The sequence below is a fragment of the Bos grunniens genome, chromosome 5, assembly GCF_055505025.1.
Source record: "Bos grunniens cultivar Pamir isolate PY7600 chromosome 5, Bosgru_T2T1.0, whole genome shotgun sequence".
Classification (NCBI taxonomy): domain Eukaryota; kingdom Metazoa; phylum Chordata; class Mammalia; order Artiodactyla; family Bovidae; genus Bos; species Bos grunniens.
The window spans coordinates 20000001-20022727 of record NC_141169.1 but is presented as its reverse complement, the minus strand read 5'-3'; the positions used below and the strand labels follow the sequence as shown (position 1 = coordinate 20022727).

General features: G+C 41.4%; 1 protein-coding gene across 8 annotated transcripts in view; it reads right to left on the bottom strand.

Moving 5' to 3' along the window:
* The window catches only part of LOC147371375 (uncharacterized), a 63624-nt gene that overhangs the window by 12580 nt on the left and 28317 nt on the right, over positions 1–22727 (bottom strand). For 3 of the 8 annotated variants that reach the window (XR_015164805.1, XR_015164806.1, XM_086403781.1), the window contains exons 3-4: positions 19035–19191; positions 10658–11003 (exon numbers count right to left, since the gene is read on the bottom strand). Coding sequence is in view for 3 of the 8 variants with exons in the window: in XM_086403781.1 (XP_086259907.1) it covers positions 10859–11003; positions 19035–19191 (302 nt within the window). In the remaining 5 variants the exon portion in view is untranslated. Of the gene's footprint in view, positions 1–1735; positions 6834–10657; positions 11004–19034; positions 19192–20326; positions 20476–20508; positions 20802–22727 lie in introns of those variants that run through there. The other 5 variants (XR_015164804.1, XM_086403783.1, XM_086403782.1 and 2 more) reach the window with 4 other exon arrangements.

Genomic DNA, 22727 nt, shown 5'->3' with positions numbered 1-22727 from the left:
CAAACTCTACAGGAATTGTCTTCGTTCACTGGTTCCGGTTCCTCCCATTCTTTCTTAAACTCACTTCAATCAGGCTTTCATGCACACACTCCACCAAAACTGTTCCTGTCAAGGTCAGCCATGACCTTCAAGTTGCTGTAGTCAATGAACAACTTTTCCTCTCATTTTACCTAACCAATCCACAGCAGTTGACACCGATCATGAATCTCTCTCCTTGAAAAAGGTTTTTTTTTAATTTCTTTTTCTTTTCACAAGGCTCAGAATATCATGAGCTCCTGGTTATCCTTCGCCTTCACTTCTTCCTTCTCAGCATCCTTTGCTGGCTCATTATCATCTCCATGAACTTAACTCTAGAGTGTTCCAGAAGCCAGGATTTGGACACCTCTTTGTTGTTTAAAGGCACTCTTGGTCATTTCATTCAGTCTCTCGGCCGTAGACGTGTTAACAAACTCCCAAATGTAACACTCCGGCCTAGGCTCCTTCTCCCACCTGTATCCTACCCCCAACTCCAGATCCATCCCTCCTTGACATTGCAAATACAGTGTGTCCAAGACTGAACCCCTGGTCTTCACCTTCCCAACTGTTCTTCCTACTGATGTGCCTGTGTCAGTCAATGGCAACTCTAACTAGCGCCATAAACCTTGGAGTCTTCCTTGATCTCTCTTGGCCCCTCACTCTATCCATCCAAACCTTCAGCAAATCCTGTTGGTCACATCTTAAGAATGTATCTAGTACCATACCATCGTCACCACCACTACAGTCTGAACTACCAGAACATCTTCCCTGGACTGTTGAAAGAACCTCACGACTGGTCTTCTTGCTTCCACCTTCCTCTCCTAGAAACTATTCCCAACACATCCAGAGGGGTACCAACAAAGGATGCGCAAGGACATGTAACTCTGCTGCTCAAAATCAGACAATGGCTTTCCATCTCACTCAGAGTAGAAGTAGAGTTCTTGTAAAGACCTTAGTTTCACATGATCAGTCTCATTGCCTTTCTAACCTCAGATCCTGCTACCTTCCTCCTCTTGCCTGCTCTGTCCTCACCTCATGCATTATTTGCGTGTTATTTGTTCTGCATGGAAATGCTTCTCCACAGACTCCTGAAAGACTTATTCCCTCACCTACACTCAGTTTTTGATTAAATCTCACCTTTCTCTGAGCCTTTCCTGACACTTATTTTAAAAACCACAATCTGGGGTTTCTCTGTGGTCCAGTGGCTAAGACTCTGGGGTCTCAAGGCAGGGGGCCCAGGTTAGATCCCTGGTCAGAGAACTAGATTCCGCATGCCGCAACTAAGACCCAGCACAGCCAAATAAATTAATATATTTATTTGTGTCTTAGTTATGGCATGAGAACTCTTAGTTGTTGCATGGGGGATCCAGTTCCCTGATCAGGGATTAAACCTGGGCCCTTTGCATTGGGAGCTTGGAAGCTTAGCCACTGGACATGAGGGAAGTCCCCAAAATAAATATTAAAAAAATAAAGTAAAATAAGAACCACAAATCTCCACCCCATTGTTCCTGATATGCTTCTCCACTTGATTTTTCTCCATATCATGACATACTTTATTATTTCCTTTGTTGCCTAGATCCTCCCATTAGAATCTAAGTGCCATGAGATTTGTTGTTTTATCTCCTGCACCTGGAAAACCCCTGGCATGTGACAGGTGCTCAAGACATGTCTGTTGAGTGAATAAATCTTTCCAAAAAATTAGGAAAGTAAAAGGAGAGAATTAGGAAAAAAAATCACCCATATATTTGAAAAGGAAATTTTAGTCAGCCATGAGGAATTTCAGTCAGACTGAAATTTTAGTCAGTAGGAAAAGCAATCTTGCCATTTATAATAACATGAATGGACCTATGGACATTAATCTAAGTGAAATAAGTCAGACAGAGAAAAACAAATACTGTATCAGATCAGATCAGATCAGTCACTCAGTCGTGTCCGACTCTTTGCAGCCCATGAATCGCAGCACGCCAGGCCTCCCTGTCCATCACCAACTCCCGGAGTTCACTGAGACTCAGATCCATCGAGTCAGTGATGCCATCCAGCCATCTCATCCTCTGTCGTCCCCTTCTCCTCTTGCCCCCAATCCCTCTCAGCATCAGAGTCTTTTCCAATGAGTCAACTCTTCACATGAGGTGGCCAAAGTACTGGAGTTTCAGCTTTAGCATCATTCCTTCCAAAGAAATCCCAGAGCTGATCTCCTTCAGAATGGACTGGTTGGATCTCCTTGCAGTATGTATGAACTCACTTAAAAGTAATAGAAACTACAAAAGGTGTTAGAAAAAAGAGTAGAATGGTAGTTACCAGGGGCCAAGGGTGGGGTTTATGGGGAGATGTTGGACAAAGGGCAAAAAATTCCAGTAATGAGTTCTGAGGATCTCATGTATAGTATGGTGATTATAGCTAATAATACTGCAGTATATACTTCAAAGTTGCAAAAAGAGTAGATCTTAAATGTGTGTGTGTGCACTCTGTCATGTCTGACTCTTCATAGCTCCATAGACTATAGCCCACCAGGTTCCTCTGTCCATGTAATTTTCCAGGCAAGAATACTGGAGTGGGTTGCCATTTCCTACTCCAGGGGATCTTCCCAACCCAGGGATCAAACTTGTGTATCCTGAGTTTGCATTGATAGGCAGGTTCTTTACCACTAGCCCCACCTGGGAAGCCCCATAAACCTTAAATGTTTTCATTCCCCAAAAGAAATGGTAATTATATAATGTGATGGAGGTGTTAGCTAAAGTTATGATGGTAATCATTTGCAGTATATAATTATCAGATCAACACACAGTACTCCTTAAACTTACATAATGCTATATGTCAGTCAACTCTATCTCAGTAAAGCTGAAAAAGAAACATCCATAACCACAGTATCCAGAGGATCATTGCTTACATACATATAAACTCACATTTCTCCCCCTGTATCCCTATGTATTTTTGGTGGAGTCATTATATGTGTGTGTTCAGTCACTAAGTCATGCCTGATTCTTTGCAACTACTTAGACTGTAGCTAGCCAGGCTCCTCTGTCCTCCACTGTCTTCTGGAGTTTGCTCAGATTCATGTCCATTGAGTCGGTGATGCTATCCAAACATCTCATTCTCTGTCATCCCCTTCTCCTTTTGCCTTCAATCTTTCTCAGCATCAGGGTCTTTTCCAGTGAGTCAGCTCTTTACATCAGATGGCCAAAGTACATGAGTGTCAGCTTCAGCAACAGTCCTTCCAGACTGTTCAGAGTTGATTTCCTTTAAGACTGACTGGTTTGCAAAGTTGGAAAAGACACATGTACCCCAGTGTTCATTGTAGCACTATAACAATAGCTAGAACATGGAAGCAAACTAGATGTCCATCGAAAGATGAATGGATAAAGAATCTGTGGTACATAAATACAATGGAATATTACTCAGCCATAAAAAAGAATGCATTTGAATCAGTTCTAATGAGATGGATGAACCTAGAGCCTATTATACAGAGTGAAGTAAGTCAGAAAGGGAAAAACAAATACTGACACGACTGAGTGACTTCTTTCACTTTACACTTCCATGCATTGAAGAAGGAAATCCCAACCCACTCCAGTGTTCTTGCCTGGAGAATCCCAGGGACAGTGGAGCCTGGTGGGCTGCCATCTATGGGGTCACACAGAGTCGGACATGACTGAAGCGACTTAGTGGCAGCAGCAGCAGCAATGCATATATATGGAATCTAGAAAGATGGTACTGATGAAATTATTTGCAGGGCAGAGACATGAGAACAGACATATGGACACGGGAGTGGGGAGGAAGAAGAGGGTGGGATTTATGGAGAGAGTAACATGGAAACTTACATTCAGTTCAGTTCAGTTCAGTCGCTCAGTCGTGTCCGACTCTTTGTGACCCCATGAACTGCAGCACGCTAGGCCTCCCTGTCCATCACCAACTCCCGGAGTTCACTCAAACTCGTGTCCATTGAGTCGGTGATGCCATCCAGCCTCTGTCATCCTCTGTCATCCCCTTCTCCTCCTCTGTCATCCCGTTCTCCTCTTGCCCCCAATCCCCCCAGCATCAGGGTCTTTTCCAATGAGTCAACTCTTCATATCAGGTGGCCAAAGTATTGGAGTTTCAGCCTCAGCATCAGTCCTTCCAATGAACACCCAGGACTGGTCTCCTTTAGAATGGACTGGTTGGATCTCCTTGCAGTCCACGGGACTCTAAAGAATCTTCTCCACCACCACAGTTCAAAAGCATCAATTCTTCGGTGCTCAGCTTTCTTCACAGTCCAACTCTCACATCCATACATGACCACTGGAAAAACCATAGCCTTGACTAGATGGACATTTGTTAGCAAAGGAATATCTCCGCTTTTTAATGTGCTATCTAGGTCGGTCATAACTGTCCTTCCAAGGAGTAAGCGTCTTTTAATCTCATGGCTGCAGTCACCATCTGCAGTGATTTTGGAGTCCAAAAAAAATAAAGTCTGACACTGTTTCCACTGTTTCCCTATCTATTTCCATGAAGTGATGGGACCAGATGCCATGATCTTCGTTTTCTGAATGTTGAGCTTTAAGCCAACTTTTTCACTCTCCACTTTCACTTTGATCAAGAGGCTTTTGAGTTCCTCTTCACTTTCTGCCAGAAGGGTGGTGTCATCTGCATATCTGAGGTTATTGATATTTCTCCTGGCAATTTGATTCCAGCTTGTGCTTCTTCCAGCCCAGCGTTTCTCATGATGTACTCTGCATAGAAGTTATATAAGCAGGGTGACAATATACAGCCTTGACGTATTCCTTTCCCTATTTGGAACCAGTCTGTTGTTCCATGTCCAGTTCTAACTGTTGCTGCCTGACCTGCTTCAACCATGTGTAAAATAGATAGCCAGTGGGAATTTGCTGTATGACTCAGGGAACTCAAACTGGAGTTCTATAACAACTTAGAAGGGTGGGATGGAGAGGAAAGTGGGAGGGAGATTCTAAAGGGAGGGGACTTAAGTATACCTATGGCTGATTCATGTTGATGTTGGCAGAAACCAACACAATTCTATTAAGCAATTATCCTTCAATTAAAAAAATAATAAATTGAAAAAAAAAACAAATTCAAAAAACAAAGATTGACTGGTTTGATCTCCTTGTGGTCCAAGGGATTCTCAAGAGTCTTCTCCAGCACCACAATTTGAAAGCATCAGTTCTTTGGCACTCAGCCTTCTGTATGGATCAACTTTCACATCCGTACGTGACTACTAGAAAAACCATAGGTTTGACTATATGGACCTTTGTTGGCAAAGTGATGTTACTCTATACATAGTTTAAAAACCTGCTTTAAATTTTTAAATATGCATATAATTTAGACTTTGAACACATACCCCCACAGAGCCATTCAGAAACAACAAGTTATGCCTTGCTGGGAGTTTATGAGGGTCCATTTTGCATCTTCTGCCCTGAACTTGCCCTTACCAGATTTGCTTTTATAGAACCCAACCAATATAATAAATTTGCCTCTGATCTTGAAATCTTTCTTCACCGATTTTACTCTCAGTGGCCTCCCAGTTTCCTGTCCCCTTCATCACTTTTCACTATACACACATCCCTCCTCCTTCCCCAATAATTGCAGGGATTCAAGAGAATGAAAAGTGAACCATCTTGATGGAGAAAATTTCCAGAATGTCAAAATCTAACTTGTCAATAAACAGAAAGTCTGATAGGTTGAATGAGGATGGCCAAGTATGAACACAGCTGTTATTCACTTGTGGTATTTTGAAGACTCTCATAAACCATTGCTGCCTTGTATACTCAACCAGCTGTGCCCTGTGTGACTCCACAGGGTGCTACAGACACAGACCACAATGAGAAGGCACCCCCTCGGAGCTGTGCAATGTGACAGCCCCCTTAAAGTTCTGACTACATTGTACTCAGTTCAGTTTTAGGAATCATTTCTGAGATGCTTTCTTTCTCTGGCTCTGTCCTTCCCCTCACAATCTATTGAGTGTTTGTCTGAGAAAAGCACACTTTCTGGTGTGATAGTCAAATTTTTTTAAAAAAATTATCCTTCTTGGCCCTTTCTCTGGTGGACAAGAAAGGCATGCAAGCCATTTGGTCCGGTAAAACGAGCAGACATGTGCTAACATTCTCTCCAAGGGGAGCGAGGGACGAAAGCAGACAGCTGAGCTTCGATACCCATGACATCTCTGGTGGGTCAGTCAGCCTCCGGCTTCTTTGGACCTTGATGCCTTGTCCGCTTCATCTATTTATTCTGACCCTCAACCCCTAACTCAAGCCCCACGTTGCATGTGATGGGTCTTATGCGTGTGAATCTAGTCTTTTCTCGTTGCTGCAGGAACTTTTTAAACACGTTTTAGACCTAAGAATCCCTTTCTACCAAACCAGGAATCCAACAAACGCTTACCCAAAATGTTAGCCAAAAAAATAGATCAAGGCAGAGCTGCTCTGGCTGAAAAGGTTCTACCTCTTCACCTGTAGGTCTCTTGGAAGCAAAATCTGAAAACCTGGCAATTCTGCTGGAACTCACGCACAAAGAATCCTCTTTCCTCCCATTCTTATGCAGTGTCCCCTAGATTCCCCTGGCGAGCAGAGAGATCCCTGCTTAAGGTACAAAGTGTTAGTGGAGAGCACCAAAAACACTCAGCAATGCAGATAAAGAGCATTTTAATGTATTACTTTAACAAACAAAATTAATGCAAAAAGTTGAACTTCCCTGGTGGTGCATTGGATAAGAATCCGTCTGCTAATGCAGGGGACACTGGTTCGATCTCTGGTCCAGGAAGGTTGCACATGCCACAGAGCAGCTAAGCCTGTGTGCCTCAGTTACTGAAGACTGCACACTCTAGAGCCTGTGCTCTGCAACAAAAGAAGGCACTGCAATGAGAAGCTCATGACTGAAACTGGAGAGTAGTCCCCGATCTCCACAACTAGAGAAAGCAATGAAGACCTAGCACAGCCAAATACATAAATAAAGTAGTGTGTACATGTCAAAAAAATTTTTTTAATTAATGCAAAAAGTTAACGATGAACAAAATATGCACATGTTAGATAAAGTTAGATAAAGACAGGATTAGCAATGGTGCCATGCTGAGCCACACTGGAACTTGAAACAAAAGGAAAAAATGAGTGGTACTGAACTTAATCTTGATAGTACTCTTTATCTTGATTACCTAGTTTCTGGTGTCCCTTTAAATTTTGAGCCCAAAGTGAGTGCCTCACGTCTCCTTACCTGCCTTTCCTGGTAACCTTTACACCTACTACTCCACATTGTGCTATAAAAATGTTTCTCATGTCTCTCTTCCCTTCTTAGACTATACATTCCCTGAGTATATAAGGATCATGTTGTAGTAGTCAATATTTCTAATATATTAAGTTCATCAGATCAGATCAGATCAGTCGCTCAGTCGTGTGACTCTTTGCAACCCCATGAATCGCAGCACGCCAGGCCTCCCTGTCCATCACCAACTCCTGGAGTTCACTCAGACTCACATCCATTGAGTCAGTGATGCCATCTAGCCATCTCATCCTCTGTCATCCCCTTCTCCTCTTGCCCCCAATCTCTCCTAGCATCAGTCTTTTCCAATGAGTCAACCCTTCGCATGAGGTGGCCAAAGTACTGGAGTTTCAGCTTTAGCATCATTCCTTCCAAAGAAATCCCAAGGCTGATCTCCTTCAGAATGGACTGGTTGGATCTCCTGGCAGTCCAAGGGACTCTCAAGAGTCTTCTCCAACACCACAGTTCAAAAGCATCAATTCTTCGGCACTCAGCCTTCTTCACAGTCCAACTCTCACATCCATACATGACCACAGGAAAAACCATAGCCTTGACTAGACAAACCTTTGTTGGCAAAGTAATGTCTCTGCTTTTGAATATGCTATCTAGGTTGGTCATAACTTTCCTTCCAAGGAGTAAGCATTTAATAAACATCTTTTAAATGAATGGATTGGACTAGCAACTATTGGCTATAGGTATTTCCACCTCGCTCAACTTCTAACTAGCCCTGTGATTGAAGGCAAACAATCATTTCTCTGGCTTCAGCTTATTCATCTGTAAAATGAAAGACTTGGTCATCTTAAATGTCCTTCTGTATCTGTGAATCAAAATCATCTATCTGTAGAAGCCCATGCATGTGTGCTAAGTCACTTCAGTCATGTCCAACTTTTTGTGACCTCATGGACTGTATAGCCCACTAGGTTCCTCTGTCCATGGGATTCTCCAGGCAAGAATACTGGAGTGGGTTGCCATGTCCTCCTCCAGGGGATCTTCCCGACCCAGGGATCAAATCAACCCTTGTCTCTTATGTTTCCTGCATTGGCAAGTGGGTTCTTTACCACTAGTGCCACCTGGAAAGTACCCTGTAGAACCTGTAGGAGCCCAAGTCTCCCCAAATATTCCTTACCTCTTGGTTGATGGTATCAATAAACAGCTGCAGGCGTGCTGGTGTTTTACAATGGAGTACAGAGTTGTATTTAGGAAAGCTATGGAGTTATCTGTAAAATGCCCTGTTGACCAGATAATTGCTTTAAACTTACACATTGCTGAGTCTGTATTTTCAAACTGCTTAGAGGGTAATTTCTCCAGTAATGCTGTCCTTGTTGGGAAATTCAGGCATGGTCCTTTAATTAGACCAATGTATGTTGTGCATGTGTTAGTCACTCAATCGTGTCCAACTCTTTGCCACCCCATGAGCTATAGCCCACCAGGTTCCTCTGTCCATCGAATTCTCAAGGCAAGAATGCTGGAGTGAGTTGCCATTCCCTTCTCCAGGGCCAATGTATGTTAAGAAATACTTTTCTCCTTCAGTTTCATTCCTGTCAGTTTCTAGTTTTTAAATCTGGGAAAAGCCATAGAAGTATTGAAAAGCATTTTATGCTGTCCCATCATCTTTTGTATGTCATTGAGAGAGAAGAAAAGGAAGACAAGAGTGAAGCCATTCATGCAGGTTTAGAAATGTGTCTCCATGGAGCACCTACTGTCTAACCTACTACACACAGCCTTCTGTGGGAAGCACCTCAGACACGGGTCCCATCCTCAAGGAGTTTTCAGATCTTCCCAGGAGAGAAATCATGAACACAGAAGCACCCTGAGTTGGTTAGGTGATCAACTACCAAGCTGGAAAGAATAGTAGGAGAAAAGAAGGAAGCAGATCATCTTTATATATCTAGTGTGTGAGGACTTAGAAGTCTTATCTTGTGCCATCTTTGTAACTGTCTTTTTTGACATTAATTTTTATTGGAGTAGAATTGATTTATCGTGTTGTGTTAGTTTCTGCTGTACAGCAAAGCAGTTCAGTTATACATACATATATTTCCACTCTTTTTAAGATCGTTTCCCCATATAAGTCCCTACAGTATTGAGTAGTGTTCCTTGTGCTATACCGCGGGTTCTTATCTATATAACTGTCTTACTGAGTTGAGGACTTCTAGGGCTTCTCTGGTGGCTCAATGGTAAAGAATCTATCTGCCTGCCAATGCAGGAGATGTGGGTTCAATCCCTGGGTTGAGAAGATTGCCTGGAGAAGGAAATGGCAACTCACTCCAGCATTCTTGCCTTGAAAATTCCATGGACAGAGGAACCTGGAGGGCTACAGTTTATGGGGTTGCAAAGAGTCAGACGTGACTTAGTGACCAAACAATAACAAATGACTATCTCTAATACAAAAATAAGGACACTAGGCTGACAGCAAAAGCCAATCAGTTTGCATAATTTGCTTTCCCAAAGTGTTCATGAACAGGTTTTGCTAATATGTTTGAAATGCATTACTTGATGTAGATACTGTGAAGTTTAACCAGATAGGAATTATTGCATTATTTCTCTTCCCCTCAGTGATGCAGACCTTGGGTTTGAAAGTGGCTTTTGTCTAATCATCTCATCCATGGAGTGTTTGTTTATTAGCATATCACCAAGGTTTGGGGAATTAGAACAGGCCCTTAGTTTCTTCACACTAAAATATTATTTAGGCTTTGCTTGTGGGCCACCAGACACAAAGGTTCTCACATATTATTTAGGAGTTCCAAAGCTCAGGGTTCAGTGACCAAAATTTGCCACCTGCCTCCATGCTCCATGATTTTTTTTCTTCTTTCCAGAGGCAAGCTACATGCTGGCTGTTTCCATGAAGGAGGGCTCAGGGGGAAACCTACCACCTCTAAAGCCATGACCTTGAAACAACAGCTTTGGGACAGCAAAGCCTGTAAAACTTGTTTGGTGTGTTTTTTAATGAGTTTACCGTGATGTTGTTCTACCTCTCCTTCCTTCTCTACCCCTGACCCCAAGCAATGAGAGAGGGGGTGAGATTTAACCATCCATGAAAACCATCCATGAAAGATGGCAATTTGGCAGCCTTGGAAGTGTGGTGGTCTGTTTACCTAGAGGCCAAATGTGAGGCCAGAAATGCACACATCCCAGGCCTCAACCTCAGTCTGTGAGATTCCACCTTCTTGTTGGGAATCAGAGGGACTCAACTAAGCTTTCAAAGATTCATAACATACTGGCCTGCATGCCCATTAAGTACTTCTCCCTTTAAGTAAAGTCAGATGGATCAAGGGAAGACAGTGACTCACCTGGCATTTGTACTTTTGAGGTGGCAATCCTATCCCTATTAAAAGGGGACTTTCAATAATTTAATTAAAAAATGACTAATTTCTGTTTTTGTAGGATGATTAGAACATCTATTCCACACTTGCTCAGTGATATTTTTAATTATTCAATGAAATATTAATCAAAATATTGGCACAGAGTTTTTTGAATCTAAAATGTAAAGCACCATCACAAAAGCTAAGAATATGAAAGAGCTGAATGATGGTATTTGATGGGAATGGGGGAGCTTCTGGTAAGTGGTTTGGATGGCTTCTCTATTCAGGCAGCACATACTTGATTTGAGTCATAGATGTGCGTGTTTTCCAGGGTCTTGGCTTGCAGGTGAAAACATGATGGTCTTTCCACGGCCACATAGAGTCTTGTTAGCATTGGAGGTGGCCAGTAAGTCAGCACTATTTCCCAGGATGGTGGAACGTACGTACTCTTTCCTGTAATAGACCCAAGGGGAAGAAGGCAAAATAATTAGAAAACAAGGTCCCTAGAAGATCTTAAAATTTAATTGTAAGAAAAGAACCTGAATTCAGAGAACTTCTCAAAACAAATGGAAGACTACTGATGTACCCACGCATGGCATGGCACGTGCACGGCCTGTCATACCGTTCCTGGCCTCCTCCACCCACTGCACATCCCACCTGTGCTTCCCCACCTTCCTTTACCTGCTCAGCTTATACTCATCCTAGAAGACTCTGGCATCAGATTTTCCAGGAAATCTTCTGACACCCTGGAAGATGAGTGCGTGCGGGCTCCTGCATACCTATCTCAGTCATCAACTTGATCACATTTTATTAGACTATTTTTTTCCATGTGGACTGTGACCTCCATGAAGGCAGTGACTAGGGTTTACTCATCAGTGTAGCTCCAGGACCAAGCCCAGTGCAAGTAAATACCCAGCAATACAGAGCAAATCAATCCACAAATAACTGCTGATGGTTTGCAGAGGAAGGACCATAGCGTAACCAGGGAGAGCTTCTCAGAGGAGTGCTGAGTAACATTTGAAGGAAGTGGAACTAATTGGATTGGTAGGAAAAGGACTGGACATATCATTTATGGGAAATGTCAGTAGTTGCACTGCGCTGCTCTCAGAAACCATTGTGCAGGCGATTCATGAGAACAGAATTAATAACTGAGGAAAGAGAATAGTCGGAGGCCCATGGAAAGCACTTTGTATTCTGGATTTGATGGGCAGACCACATCACTCTTTCCACTACTGTAGTTGAGAGGGTGAGCCAATGCCAGCTTCCTGATCAAATGCTCACCAGAGAATCTCTCTTTGGCTTATTTAAATCCCACTGTGCTTTCAGTTTAATGCAGCATTTCCTTTATTTCCTGTCTGAAATCCTTATGCCTATTTCAGTGGTGCCTGTGGATTATTTCCATGTACTACTATAAACCTATCCCCATAAAGATCCAAGCTAATTCAGGTTTTTCTTTTTTCTTTTTTAAGGCTGCAACTTCTTTATCTTCAAGGGACTTTAATCTCACATTCAGTATGATTTGAGCATCAGTTCTCATGTATTTTTATGTCATGAAAAGCCCTTTATTGAGACCTACAATCACAACAGCACCATCAGGAAGAGGAAATGAGCAGGGCTGCTAACCAGAACACTCTGTACCTTTTTAAACATTAACCATTGTTCAGGTCTGTAGACCTGGCTGCCGAAGGCAATGTGGGAAATCCAGAATCACATGCAAAAAAATACAATTTACGGAAAATTTTAGGGTTCCCATATCTGCCTTGATCCAATAAAAGTATGATACCAAATATGCATATATTTATATATTCCACATTTTTTAGAGAAATAGAAGTTACAACTAAACTGACCAATCTCTAATCTGAAAATAGCTCTATCTGACCCATGTCACCTTTAGAGAGCAAAGTCATTCCATCTGACAGCATTTAAGCTAGGATAACATCATGCCATTAAAACATCACTATGAAAGAAGTTTTTGTTTCATGAGCAACTTTTTTTTACACTTAGATAGAACTTGATAATCTTTGTTATTTGCTGGCATAGCCTAGGCATATACGGGTTATCACTGAATTTTTTTTTTTTTTACAGTGTTGTATTTTCTTTTTTAATTGGAAGCTAATTACTTTACAATATTGTGGTGGTTTTTGCCATACATTCACATGAATCAGCCATGGGTGTACATGTGTTCCCCATCCTGAACCTCCCTCCCACCTCCCTCCCCATCCTATCCCTCAGGGTCATCCCAGTGCACCAGCCCTAAGCACCCTGCCTCATGCATCAAACCTGGACAGGCAATCTATTTCACATATGATAATATACATGTTTCAATGCTATTCTCTCAGATCATCCCACCCTCGCCTTTTCCCACAGAGTCCAAAAGTCTGTTCTTTACATCTGTGTCTCTTTTGCTGTCTCGCATATAGCGTCATTGTTACCATCTTTCTAAATTCCATATATATGTGTTAATATACTGTATTGGTGTTTTCCTTTCTGACTTACTTCCCTCTGTATAATAGGCTCCAGTTTCATCCACCTCATTAGAACTGATTCAAATGCATTCTTTTTAATAGCTGAGTAATATTCCATTGTGTATATGTATCACGGCTTTCTTATCCATTCATCTGCTGAGGGACATCTAGGTTGCTTTCATGTCCTAGCTATTATAAACAGTGCTGCAATGAACATTGGGGTACATGTGTCTCTTTCCCTTCTGGTTTCCTCAGTGTGTATGCCCAGCAGTGGGGTTGCTGGATCATAAGGCAGTTCTATTTCCAGTTTTTTAAGGAATCTCCATACTGTTCTCCATAGTGGCTGTACTAGTCTGCATTCCCACCAACAGTGTAAGAGGGTTCTTCTTTCTCCACACCTTCTCCAGTATTTATTGTTTGTAGACTTTTTGATAGCAGCCATTCTGACCGGCGTGAGATGGTACCTCATTGTGGTTTTGATTTGTATTTCTCTGATAATGAGTGATGTCAAGCATCTTTTTGATGCTGAGCATCTTTCAGATGTTGAGCATCTGAGACATACAGATGTTTGTTAGTGATCTGTATGTCTTCTTTGGAGAAATGTCTGTTTAGTTCTTTGGCCCATTTTTTGATTGGGTCACTTATTTTTTTGGAATTGAGCTGCAGGAGTTGCTTGTATATTTTTGAGATTAATTCTTTGTCAGTTGCTTCATTTGCTATTATTTTCTCCCATTCTGAAGGCTGTCTTTTCACCTTGCTTACAGTTTCCTTCGTTGTGCAAAAGGTTTTCAGCTTAATTAGGTCCCATTTGTTTATTTTTGCTTTTATTTCCATTCCTCTGGGAGGTGGGTCATAGAGGATCCTGCTATAATTTACATCAGAGAGTGTTTTACCTATCTTTTCCTCTAAGAGTTTTATAGTTTCTGGTCTTACATTTAGATCTCTAATCCATTTTTAGTTTATTTTTGTGTATGGTGTTAGAAAGTATTCTAGTTTCATTCTTTTACAAGTGGTTGACCAGTTTTCCCAGCACCACTTGTTAAAGAGATGGTCTTTTCTCCATTGTATATTCTTGTTTCCTTTGTCAAAGATAAGGTGTCCATAGGTGCATGGATTTATCTCTGGGCTTTCTATTTGTTCCATTGGTCTATGTTTCTGTCTTTGTGCCAGTACCATACTGTCTTGATGACTGTAGCTTTGTAGTATAGTCTGCAGTCAGGCAAGTTGATTGCTCCAGTTCCATTCTTCTTTCTCAAGATTGCTTTGGCTACTTAAGGTTTTTTGTATTTCCATACAAATTGTGAAATTATTTGTTCTAGTCCTCTGAAAAATACCATTGGTAGCTTGATAAGGATTGCATTGAATCTATAGATTGCTTTGGGTAGTATACTCATTTTCACTATATTGATTCTTCTGATCCATGAACATGGTTTATTTCTCCATCTATTTGTGTCATCTTTGATTTCTTTCATCAGTGTTTTATAGTTGTCTATATAGGTGACTGCAGCCATGAAATTAAAAGACGCTCACTCCTTGGAAGGAAAGTTATGACCAACCTAGATAGCATATTCAAAAGCAGAGACATTACTTTGCCAATGAAGGTCCATTTAGTCAAGGTTATGGTTTTTCCAGTGGTCATGTATGGATGTGAGAGTTGGACTGTGAAGAAGGCTGAGTGCCGAAGAATTGATGCTTTTAAACTGTGGTGTTGGAGAAGACTCTTGAGAGTCCCTTGGACTGTAAGGAGATCCAACCAGTCCATTCTGAAGGAGATCAGCCCTGGGATTTCTTTGAAAGGAATGATGCTAAAGCTGAAACTCCAGTACTTTGGCCACCTCATGTGAAGAGTTGACTTATTGGAAAAGACTCTCATGCTAGGAGGGATTGGGGGCAGGAGGAGAAGGGGACGACAGAGGATGAGATGGCTGGATGGCATCACTGACTTGATGGACGTGAGTCTGAGTGAACTCCGGGAGTCGGTGATAGACAGGGAGGCCTGGCGTGCTGTGATTCATGGGGTCGCAAAGAGTCAGACACGACTGAGCAACTGAACTGAACTGAACTGATACAGGTCTTTTGTTTCTTTAGGTAGATTTATTCCTAAGTATTTTATTCTTTTCATTGCAGTGGTGAATGGAATTGTTTCCTTAATTTCTCTTTCTGTTTTCTCATTGTTAGTGTATAGGAATGCAAGGGATTTCTATGTGTTAATTTTATATCCTGCAACTTTACTATATTCATTGATTAGCTCTAGTAATTTTCTGGTGGAGTCTTTAGGGTTTTCTATGCAGAGGATCATGTCATCTGCAAACAGTGAGAGTTTCACTTCTTCTTTTCCAATTTGGATTCCTTTTATTTCTTTTTCTTCTCTGACTGCTGTGGCTAAAACTTCCAAAACTATGTTAAATAGTAGTGGTGAGAGTGGGCATCCTTGTCCTGTTCCTGACTTTAGGGGAACTGCTTCCAATTTTTCACCATTGAGGATAATGTTTGCTGTGGGTTTATCTTATATGGCTTTTATTATGTTGAGGTATGTTCCTTCTATGCCTACATTCTGGAGCGTTTTTATCATAAATGGACACTGAATTTTGTCAAAGGCTTTCTCTGCATCTATTGAGATAATCATATGGTTTTTATCTTTCAATTTGTTAATGTGGTGTATCACATAGATTGATTTGTGAATATTGAAGAATCCTTGCATCTCTGGGATAAAGCCCACTTGGTCATGATGTATGATCTTTTTAATATGTTGTTGGATTCTGTTTGCTATGATTTTATTAAGGATTTTTGCAGCTATGTTCATCAGTGATATTGGCCTATAGTTTTCTTTTTTTGTGGCATCTTTGGTTTTGGTATTAGGGTGATGGTGGCTTCATAGAATGAGTTTGGAAGTTTACTTTCCTCTGCAATTTTCTGGAAGAGTTTGAGTAGGATAGGTGTTAGCTCTTCTCTAAATTTTTGGTAGAATTCAGCTGTGAAGCCATCTGGTCCTGGGCTTTTGTTTGTTGGAAGATTTCTGATTACAGTTTTGATTTCTGTGCTTGTGATGGGTCTGTTAAGATTTTCTATTTCTTCCTGGTTCAGTTTTCGAAAGTTATACTTTTCTAAGAATTTGCCCATTTCTTCCAAGTTGTCCATTTTATTGGCCTATAGTTGCTGATAGTAGTCTCTTATGATCCTTTATATTTCTGTGTTGTCTGTTGTGACTTCTCCATTTTCATTTCTCATTTGTTGATTTGATTCTTCTCCCTTTTTTTCTTGATGAGTCTGGCTAATGGTTTGTCTATTTTGTTTACCTTCTCAAAGAACCAGCTTTTAGCTTTGTTGATTTTGGCTATGGTCTCCTTTGTTTCTTTTGCATTTATTTCTGCCCTAATTTTTATGATTTCTTTCCTTCTACTAACCCTGGGGTGGTGCTTCTTTTTCTAGTTGCTTTAGGTATAGAGTTAGGTTATTTATTTGGTTTTTCTCCTGTTTCTTGAGGTAGGCTTGTATTTTGCTATGTACCTTCCTCTTAGCACTGCTTTTACTGTATCCCATAGGTTTTGGGTTGTTGTGTTTTCATTTTCCTTCATTTCTATGCATATTTTGATCTCTTTTTTTATTTCTTCTGTGATTTGTTGGTTATTCAGAAGTGTGTTGTTTAACCTCCATATGTTTGTATTTTTAATAGTTTTTTTCCCTGTAGTTGATATCTAATCTTACTGCATTGTAATCAGAAAAGATACTTGAGATGATTTCAATTTTTTTGAATTTATATCATCAATTTTTGTAGATCAAAGAACACGTTTTGGGGCTTTCTTGATTTTATTTCTTTTTCTATAAATGTGAATCATGGGAAGCAGCATTTAAATGATTCTATCAGAAATGGGATGGCTACAATCATCATCACCACTGTCATTTTAGTACTGAGCATTTACTATGCCATGTACAGTACAAACGAATTTTACACATTAGATCATAGAACTTGGCACTTACTTCTATTATGATACTTCTCAAGGTGAAGTAAAATATCTTAATAAGCATCTGTCTCCACTACATTCTGTCTTCAGTGTAGTATCCTGGGTACAGAGCCCGTACCTTACTCATCTTGTTACCCCAGCACGCTGAACACATTGGGCACTAAATAAATGTCTGATATTTAAGTAGAAATAACTTGAGGTAACAAAATCATAGCATTTGAAGAATCTTAAAACATATTATGGCCATACTACTTTCTAATACTTTCTAATAAAAAGATCTGGAAACAAACTATATCCCAACCATAGGAAAACAGTTCAGTATGAGCAAGGTTGGATATAACAACACACACTTGATACACTTAACATAACAGAAATACGGTCACTGTGAAGACGCTGCTATCAGAAGTATAACTGGCCTGTGTGTTGGGAGTGCTTTCCTTCTCCATCTCCTATTGGGGTTTCAGATCGGAACTTTCCCCAGCCTTTCCACCTTCAGATTGTCTCTGTATTAAGTGTTCATTTCTAGTTCACCATGCCTGGCCACTTGCCTTTTATTTTAATTAACTGATTAAGCTTTTTTGTTTCTTTGCATCCTTTCCCCTACCACTCTAAGCCTTCTCAGGTGCTTTGTGTGTTATGTATTTGCTCCCATAATTCTATCAAAACTGTACTGGCATCTTTCCCAACAAGGCATCCTGCTGGCAGACGGTTCCCATCTTGCTTCCAATGATCATTTTTAGGGGCTACTTTGCAGAGATCCTGGGTTCAACAAACCATCATCATCGAGCAAGAGAGCTGCCCAGACAATTTCTGGTGGGATAAAATTAGGCCTTTCCCCCAAATAACAGCAAAATAATAATAAATAAATGTATGTCCTCAAAGAGCATTTGCTTGGTTCTGCAGAAATCAGAAGGGATTATTTGTACACCTCAGGATTAATGATCAATGAATTAGCAGAATTTCTGATCCTATTAGAAATGCTAATCTCATGAAAACAGAGAGAAACATTTGTGAAAGGTCTGAGCTGTCCAGACGGTGCCTGTCTCCACCGACCTGGCTCTGTGAGAAAGGAAGGAAAAGGGGAAGGAAAGAATATTTGTTCAGAGCTTACTGTATTCCAGACTTTGGGTAAGGGGCTCTTACAGACCCAGTGTAGTTTATCCTCACACCAATCTTTCAAAGCAAGATTACCATCAGCTTTGGTGCTGATGGAAAACCTGGAAGTCAGTGAGATTAAGCAGCCTGACTTGGGCCACCCAGCCAGAAGTGCAAACCTAGAAGTGAGGATTTGAACTCAGGTTTTTATGAGCACAAAGTCTGCCATGTTTTTGTTATAACAGTAGCAGGGTTTGGTTAGATAGCCGGTAACAATGTTCAGGTTATTAAAGACCAAAAGGCAAAGTACAGGTCATCCCTGACAAGGCTGATTCCTCCTGCTATTATGGACTCCAGGACTCCCTCCCACACTGACTGTGTTGCATAGACCTGAATGAGAAGTCACGTTATCCCAGATGGACTCTGAGAAGTCATGACCTTAGGCATAAGATTTAATGGCCACAGCCCTAATACTGTGTTATTTGAGCAGGGGCTGGCCCCATGAGTAGAAAGGGCTTGAGGACCCATGGAGCGAGCCTGTCTCTGTTCCTACCCAACTGTATGTTTTTATGGAAATTTCACCATCATGAAAATCATTCCTTAGGACTTGCTTTTTCCAAAATATCCTATCAAAATACATCAACCCTTAAGAAGGTGACTCCTGAAACTCCTTTATCACCCAGTATCCTGGCAGGAGATAATTGTGCAAGGCCCATAGGTCAGGTACCTGATGATGAAGCAAGAAGAGGAGTTCTAGAAGCACAATATTCCCTTTACCACACCGTCCCTCACCATGTGTTCAGTTCTGTCTTTATGGTTCAATTTTCCTCTTGGTAAATTATCAGCAATAACAGGACAGGAATTTAAATCAAGCAGAAGTGGAAACACGAGTAGACTTAAATGATTGGTTTCATTTAAGAACAACAGCCAAACTGACATTTACGTTTTTTTAAAGCACTTACTTCTTTGGCTGCACCGGGTCTTGGCTGCAGCACGCAGGATCTTCAGTCTTTGTTGTGGCATATGGAATCTTTAGCTGGTGCACGTGGGATCTAGTTCCCCAGCCAGGGATTGAACCTGGGTGCCCTGCATTGGGAGCACGGAGTCTCAGCCTCTGGACTGCGAAGGAAGTCCAACATTTATGTTTTTAATAAACATTTAATTTTAGAACAGCTTTAGATTTATAGAAAAGTTATAAAGATAGTACAAAGAAAGGGGTCTCGTATATCGCACACCCAGTTTCCCTTAACATCTTACATCATCAGCAAGTACAGGACATTGTCACAGCTAAGAAACCAAAAGTAACAGGACATTATTCACTAAAGATCGTACTTCATTCAGACTTCCCTAGTTTTTACCTAATGTCCTTTCCTGTTCCCACTCAGTTGTTCCATCTCTTCAGACTCCTCTGGACTGTGACAGTTTCTCAGACTTTCCTTGTCTGTGATGAAGTTTGAGGAGTATGAGTCAGGTAATGTATAGAATGTGTTTCAATTTGGCTTTATCTGATGTTTTCCTCATGGTTAGATGGGTTGATGGGTTTTGGGGAGGACAGCCTCAGAGGTAAAGAGCCCTTCTTGTCCCACCTTATCAAGATTACGTCTGTTGTATACATGTGTACTTAGTCGTGTCTGACTCTTTGCAACCCTATGGACTGTGTGGCCTGCCAGGCTCCTCTGTTCATGGAATTTTCCAGGCAGGAATACTGGAGTGGGTTGCCATTTCCTACTCCAGAGGATCTTCCCGACCCAGGGATCGAACCTGATTATGTTCATTAAATGTTAAATCACAGTTGATTTAACATTTATTTTTAAAGAAAATAAATCATGTGGCAAATTAGTCTGAACTAGAGCCAACTCTGTCCATTTTTAACAAGGACAGAACTGGCACAAAATCAAACTGTCAGAGTCTCTGGAAATAAACTAATGTTCCATTCAGTCCAAGTCCCAGGTTGTAACGTTTATGCGAGTTCCTTTGGCAGAAAACATTTGGAGTTCCTGAGGGGGAAAAAAATGGCTGTCTTAAATATAGAATACAGTTAAGATGCCATGTCTGAAGCATTTCACAGACTTGCCAGCGAGTGAGCACCATCATCACAGAACACCAGCTGTGGAACCCTGTCTGTTGAACCCACAGGCCCCCAAGTCCCCAGAAGACAATATTAGCAATGAACCGGATTTTCACATTTCCTGCCTCCCCTGAATTCATAACATTGCCAAACTGCCAGACTGCTCCTGGGAGTCTGTACCATTACCTTGTAGGGAAAGTGCTGGCAGAACCACCTTTCATTTGTGTTGCATAAGAACATCATCTTCATTTCAGTAATTTAACTCTGATTAAATTTAGCTGTCAGCCTTTAAAGTTCTCTGAGCAGCTTTCAGACTCAGAAAGGGAAGAGGCATGCCAGCAGCTTTTCTGCAATCCCTTCCCACCTACCTTCCTGCAAGCTCCTTTCCAAGCAGCTGGGTGAAGCCAGAATCATTCAGAGAGTAATCATTTGCCAGGCTGTGAGGTGCCTGGTGGGAATGGATTCTCTCATTCTGTGGCCTGGCCCTGCCCAGGGAAGGCAGCTGGGAGCACCCAGCACTGCCTGCCACTTTTGCATCTTTCAAGTTGCTTCCTTTGGTTTCTTGCTTCTCAGGTCAATATAGCCAGTGGGGTTTGTTTTTGTTTTTTTGTTAATTTAATTAAAATTTTAAAAAATTGGAATATGATTGCTGTAAAATGTTGTGTTAGTTTCTACCATACAATGAAGTGAATCAGCTGTATATATACATATATCCCCTCCCTCTTGGACCTCTCTCCCACCCATCCCTCATCCCAGTCATCTAGGTCATCCCATTTTTTTTTTTTCCACATTTTTAAAACTTGATTCTTTGAATTCTATAGTGCTATAAAATTTTCAAAAGTTTCACACACATGATTTCATATAAACCCATCATTTTTATTACTATTATATATATATATATATATTGGCTCTTTCCATTTTTCCTTTCTCTCCAGACCGTCTTGTATTTTTCCTCTTCCTGTTTGGGTCCTCTGGTCCCCAGCCCTCAGGCTTTCACTGAAACCCATGGCTGTTTCCCCTGAGGAGTGTCTTTTCCTGTGCTCTCCTCTGACTTCCTGCCATTGTGGGGGGTGGGGGTGGGTAGGGGGAGCCGGGCAGGAATGGGGATGGGGGTGCGGTTCCCAGCCTTCTTCCCTGGCAAGGGCAGAAGCAGGCCCATCCTAGACAGGGCCACACACAGCTCCCCAGGCCTCCTCCCACACCCCTTTGAACTTATTCTCTTAACGATCTCAAGGGTCTCAAGGCTGCAAATTGCATTTTAGAGTTTCCATCTGGTGCTTTCCGTGAGCTCACCATGCAGGAAACTAAGAACCACAGAAAGACCTAAAAAGTGGTCCTAGGAATCCTTGATGTAGGTTATGGCCATTACAGGCAGCACAGCCTTTCACTCATCAGGGTCCTAAAAGGATATATAAGCAGGAGTTTTGTAATCAGGTCCATACGCTCCAGGCTTAACGACCAGGACAGATCTTCGATGTTACACAATCCCCAACTGCTTTGATCTTCGCTGTCCTGGTCAGTATACCCAGCTGGATAAATAGCATTAGTCCAAAAAGAGCTTGCTGAACAAATGGTTAAAATTGATAATGTCCTACATTTGCCAGAAGCACAGGTGCTTCAGATCAATTGGGCTAACCTTGTGGAAACAATTAACACTAAGCCTTTTTATAAGACAAAAAAAGCTTTTACATTTACAGGTTCAGATTCTGGAGGTAAAATGAATTTTCTGGGAGTGAAAAATGTTCCCTGTAGAGCTGATGGATTGTTAACATTCAGTGTGGTTTACCGAGTTCTTAAAAAAAAGAAAAGAAAAACAACCCAAACAACAAAAGTAATAAGAATCTGTACCATCACCATCAGCTTATTACAACAGTTTAACTTTCTGCTTATGAGTTTTTCAATGATGACTCCCCTGAAAGCTTGAGATAAATATATTACTATGATACAGATTATCATTCTTCAAGTTTGCTCTTATCAGAACAGATCCAGGTGGAATTGGAGACTCCTACCGGAATATGGCTAGTTTCCAATGGCTTAGAAGTGTTTCTTATGACTAAATAGATAGCCTCATAATTGGGTTTGTGAGTACAGATTTGTCAAGATTCTACTTTACATGGCATGGATATTCTCAGCTCAAACCCTCAAAAAAATATTCCTCTGTAAGTACACAGGCAAATACTGAAAGCCTCATTCTAGCTTTTCTCCAGTTGGGAGGCACAATGTACATGCAAGTCTCTTTCTGTTGGTGAAGACATATTGTGTGACTTTAAGCAGATCCTTCATCACCTGGGGCCTCTGCTACCTCATGACTAGACTAAAGGGTTAGTTGCTCAGTCGTGTCCAACTCTTTGGGACCCCATGGACTGTAGCCTGTCAGGCTCCACTGTCCATGGGATTTCCCAGGCAAAAATACTGGAATGGGTTGCCGTTTCCTTCTCCAGGGGATCTTCCTGACCCAGGGATCGAACCTGAGTCTCCTGAATTATAGACAGACTCTTTACCATCTGAGTCACCAGGGAAGTGCCTAGACTAAGGCCTAGCCCTAATAATCTGTGCCCCTAATTAGAACAGTGATCAGGAAAGAGGG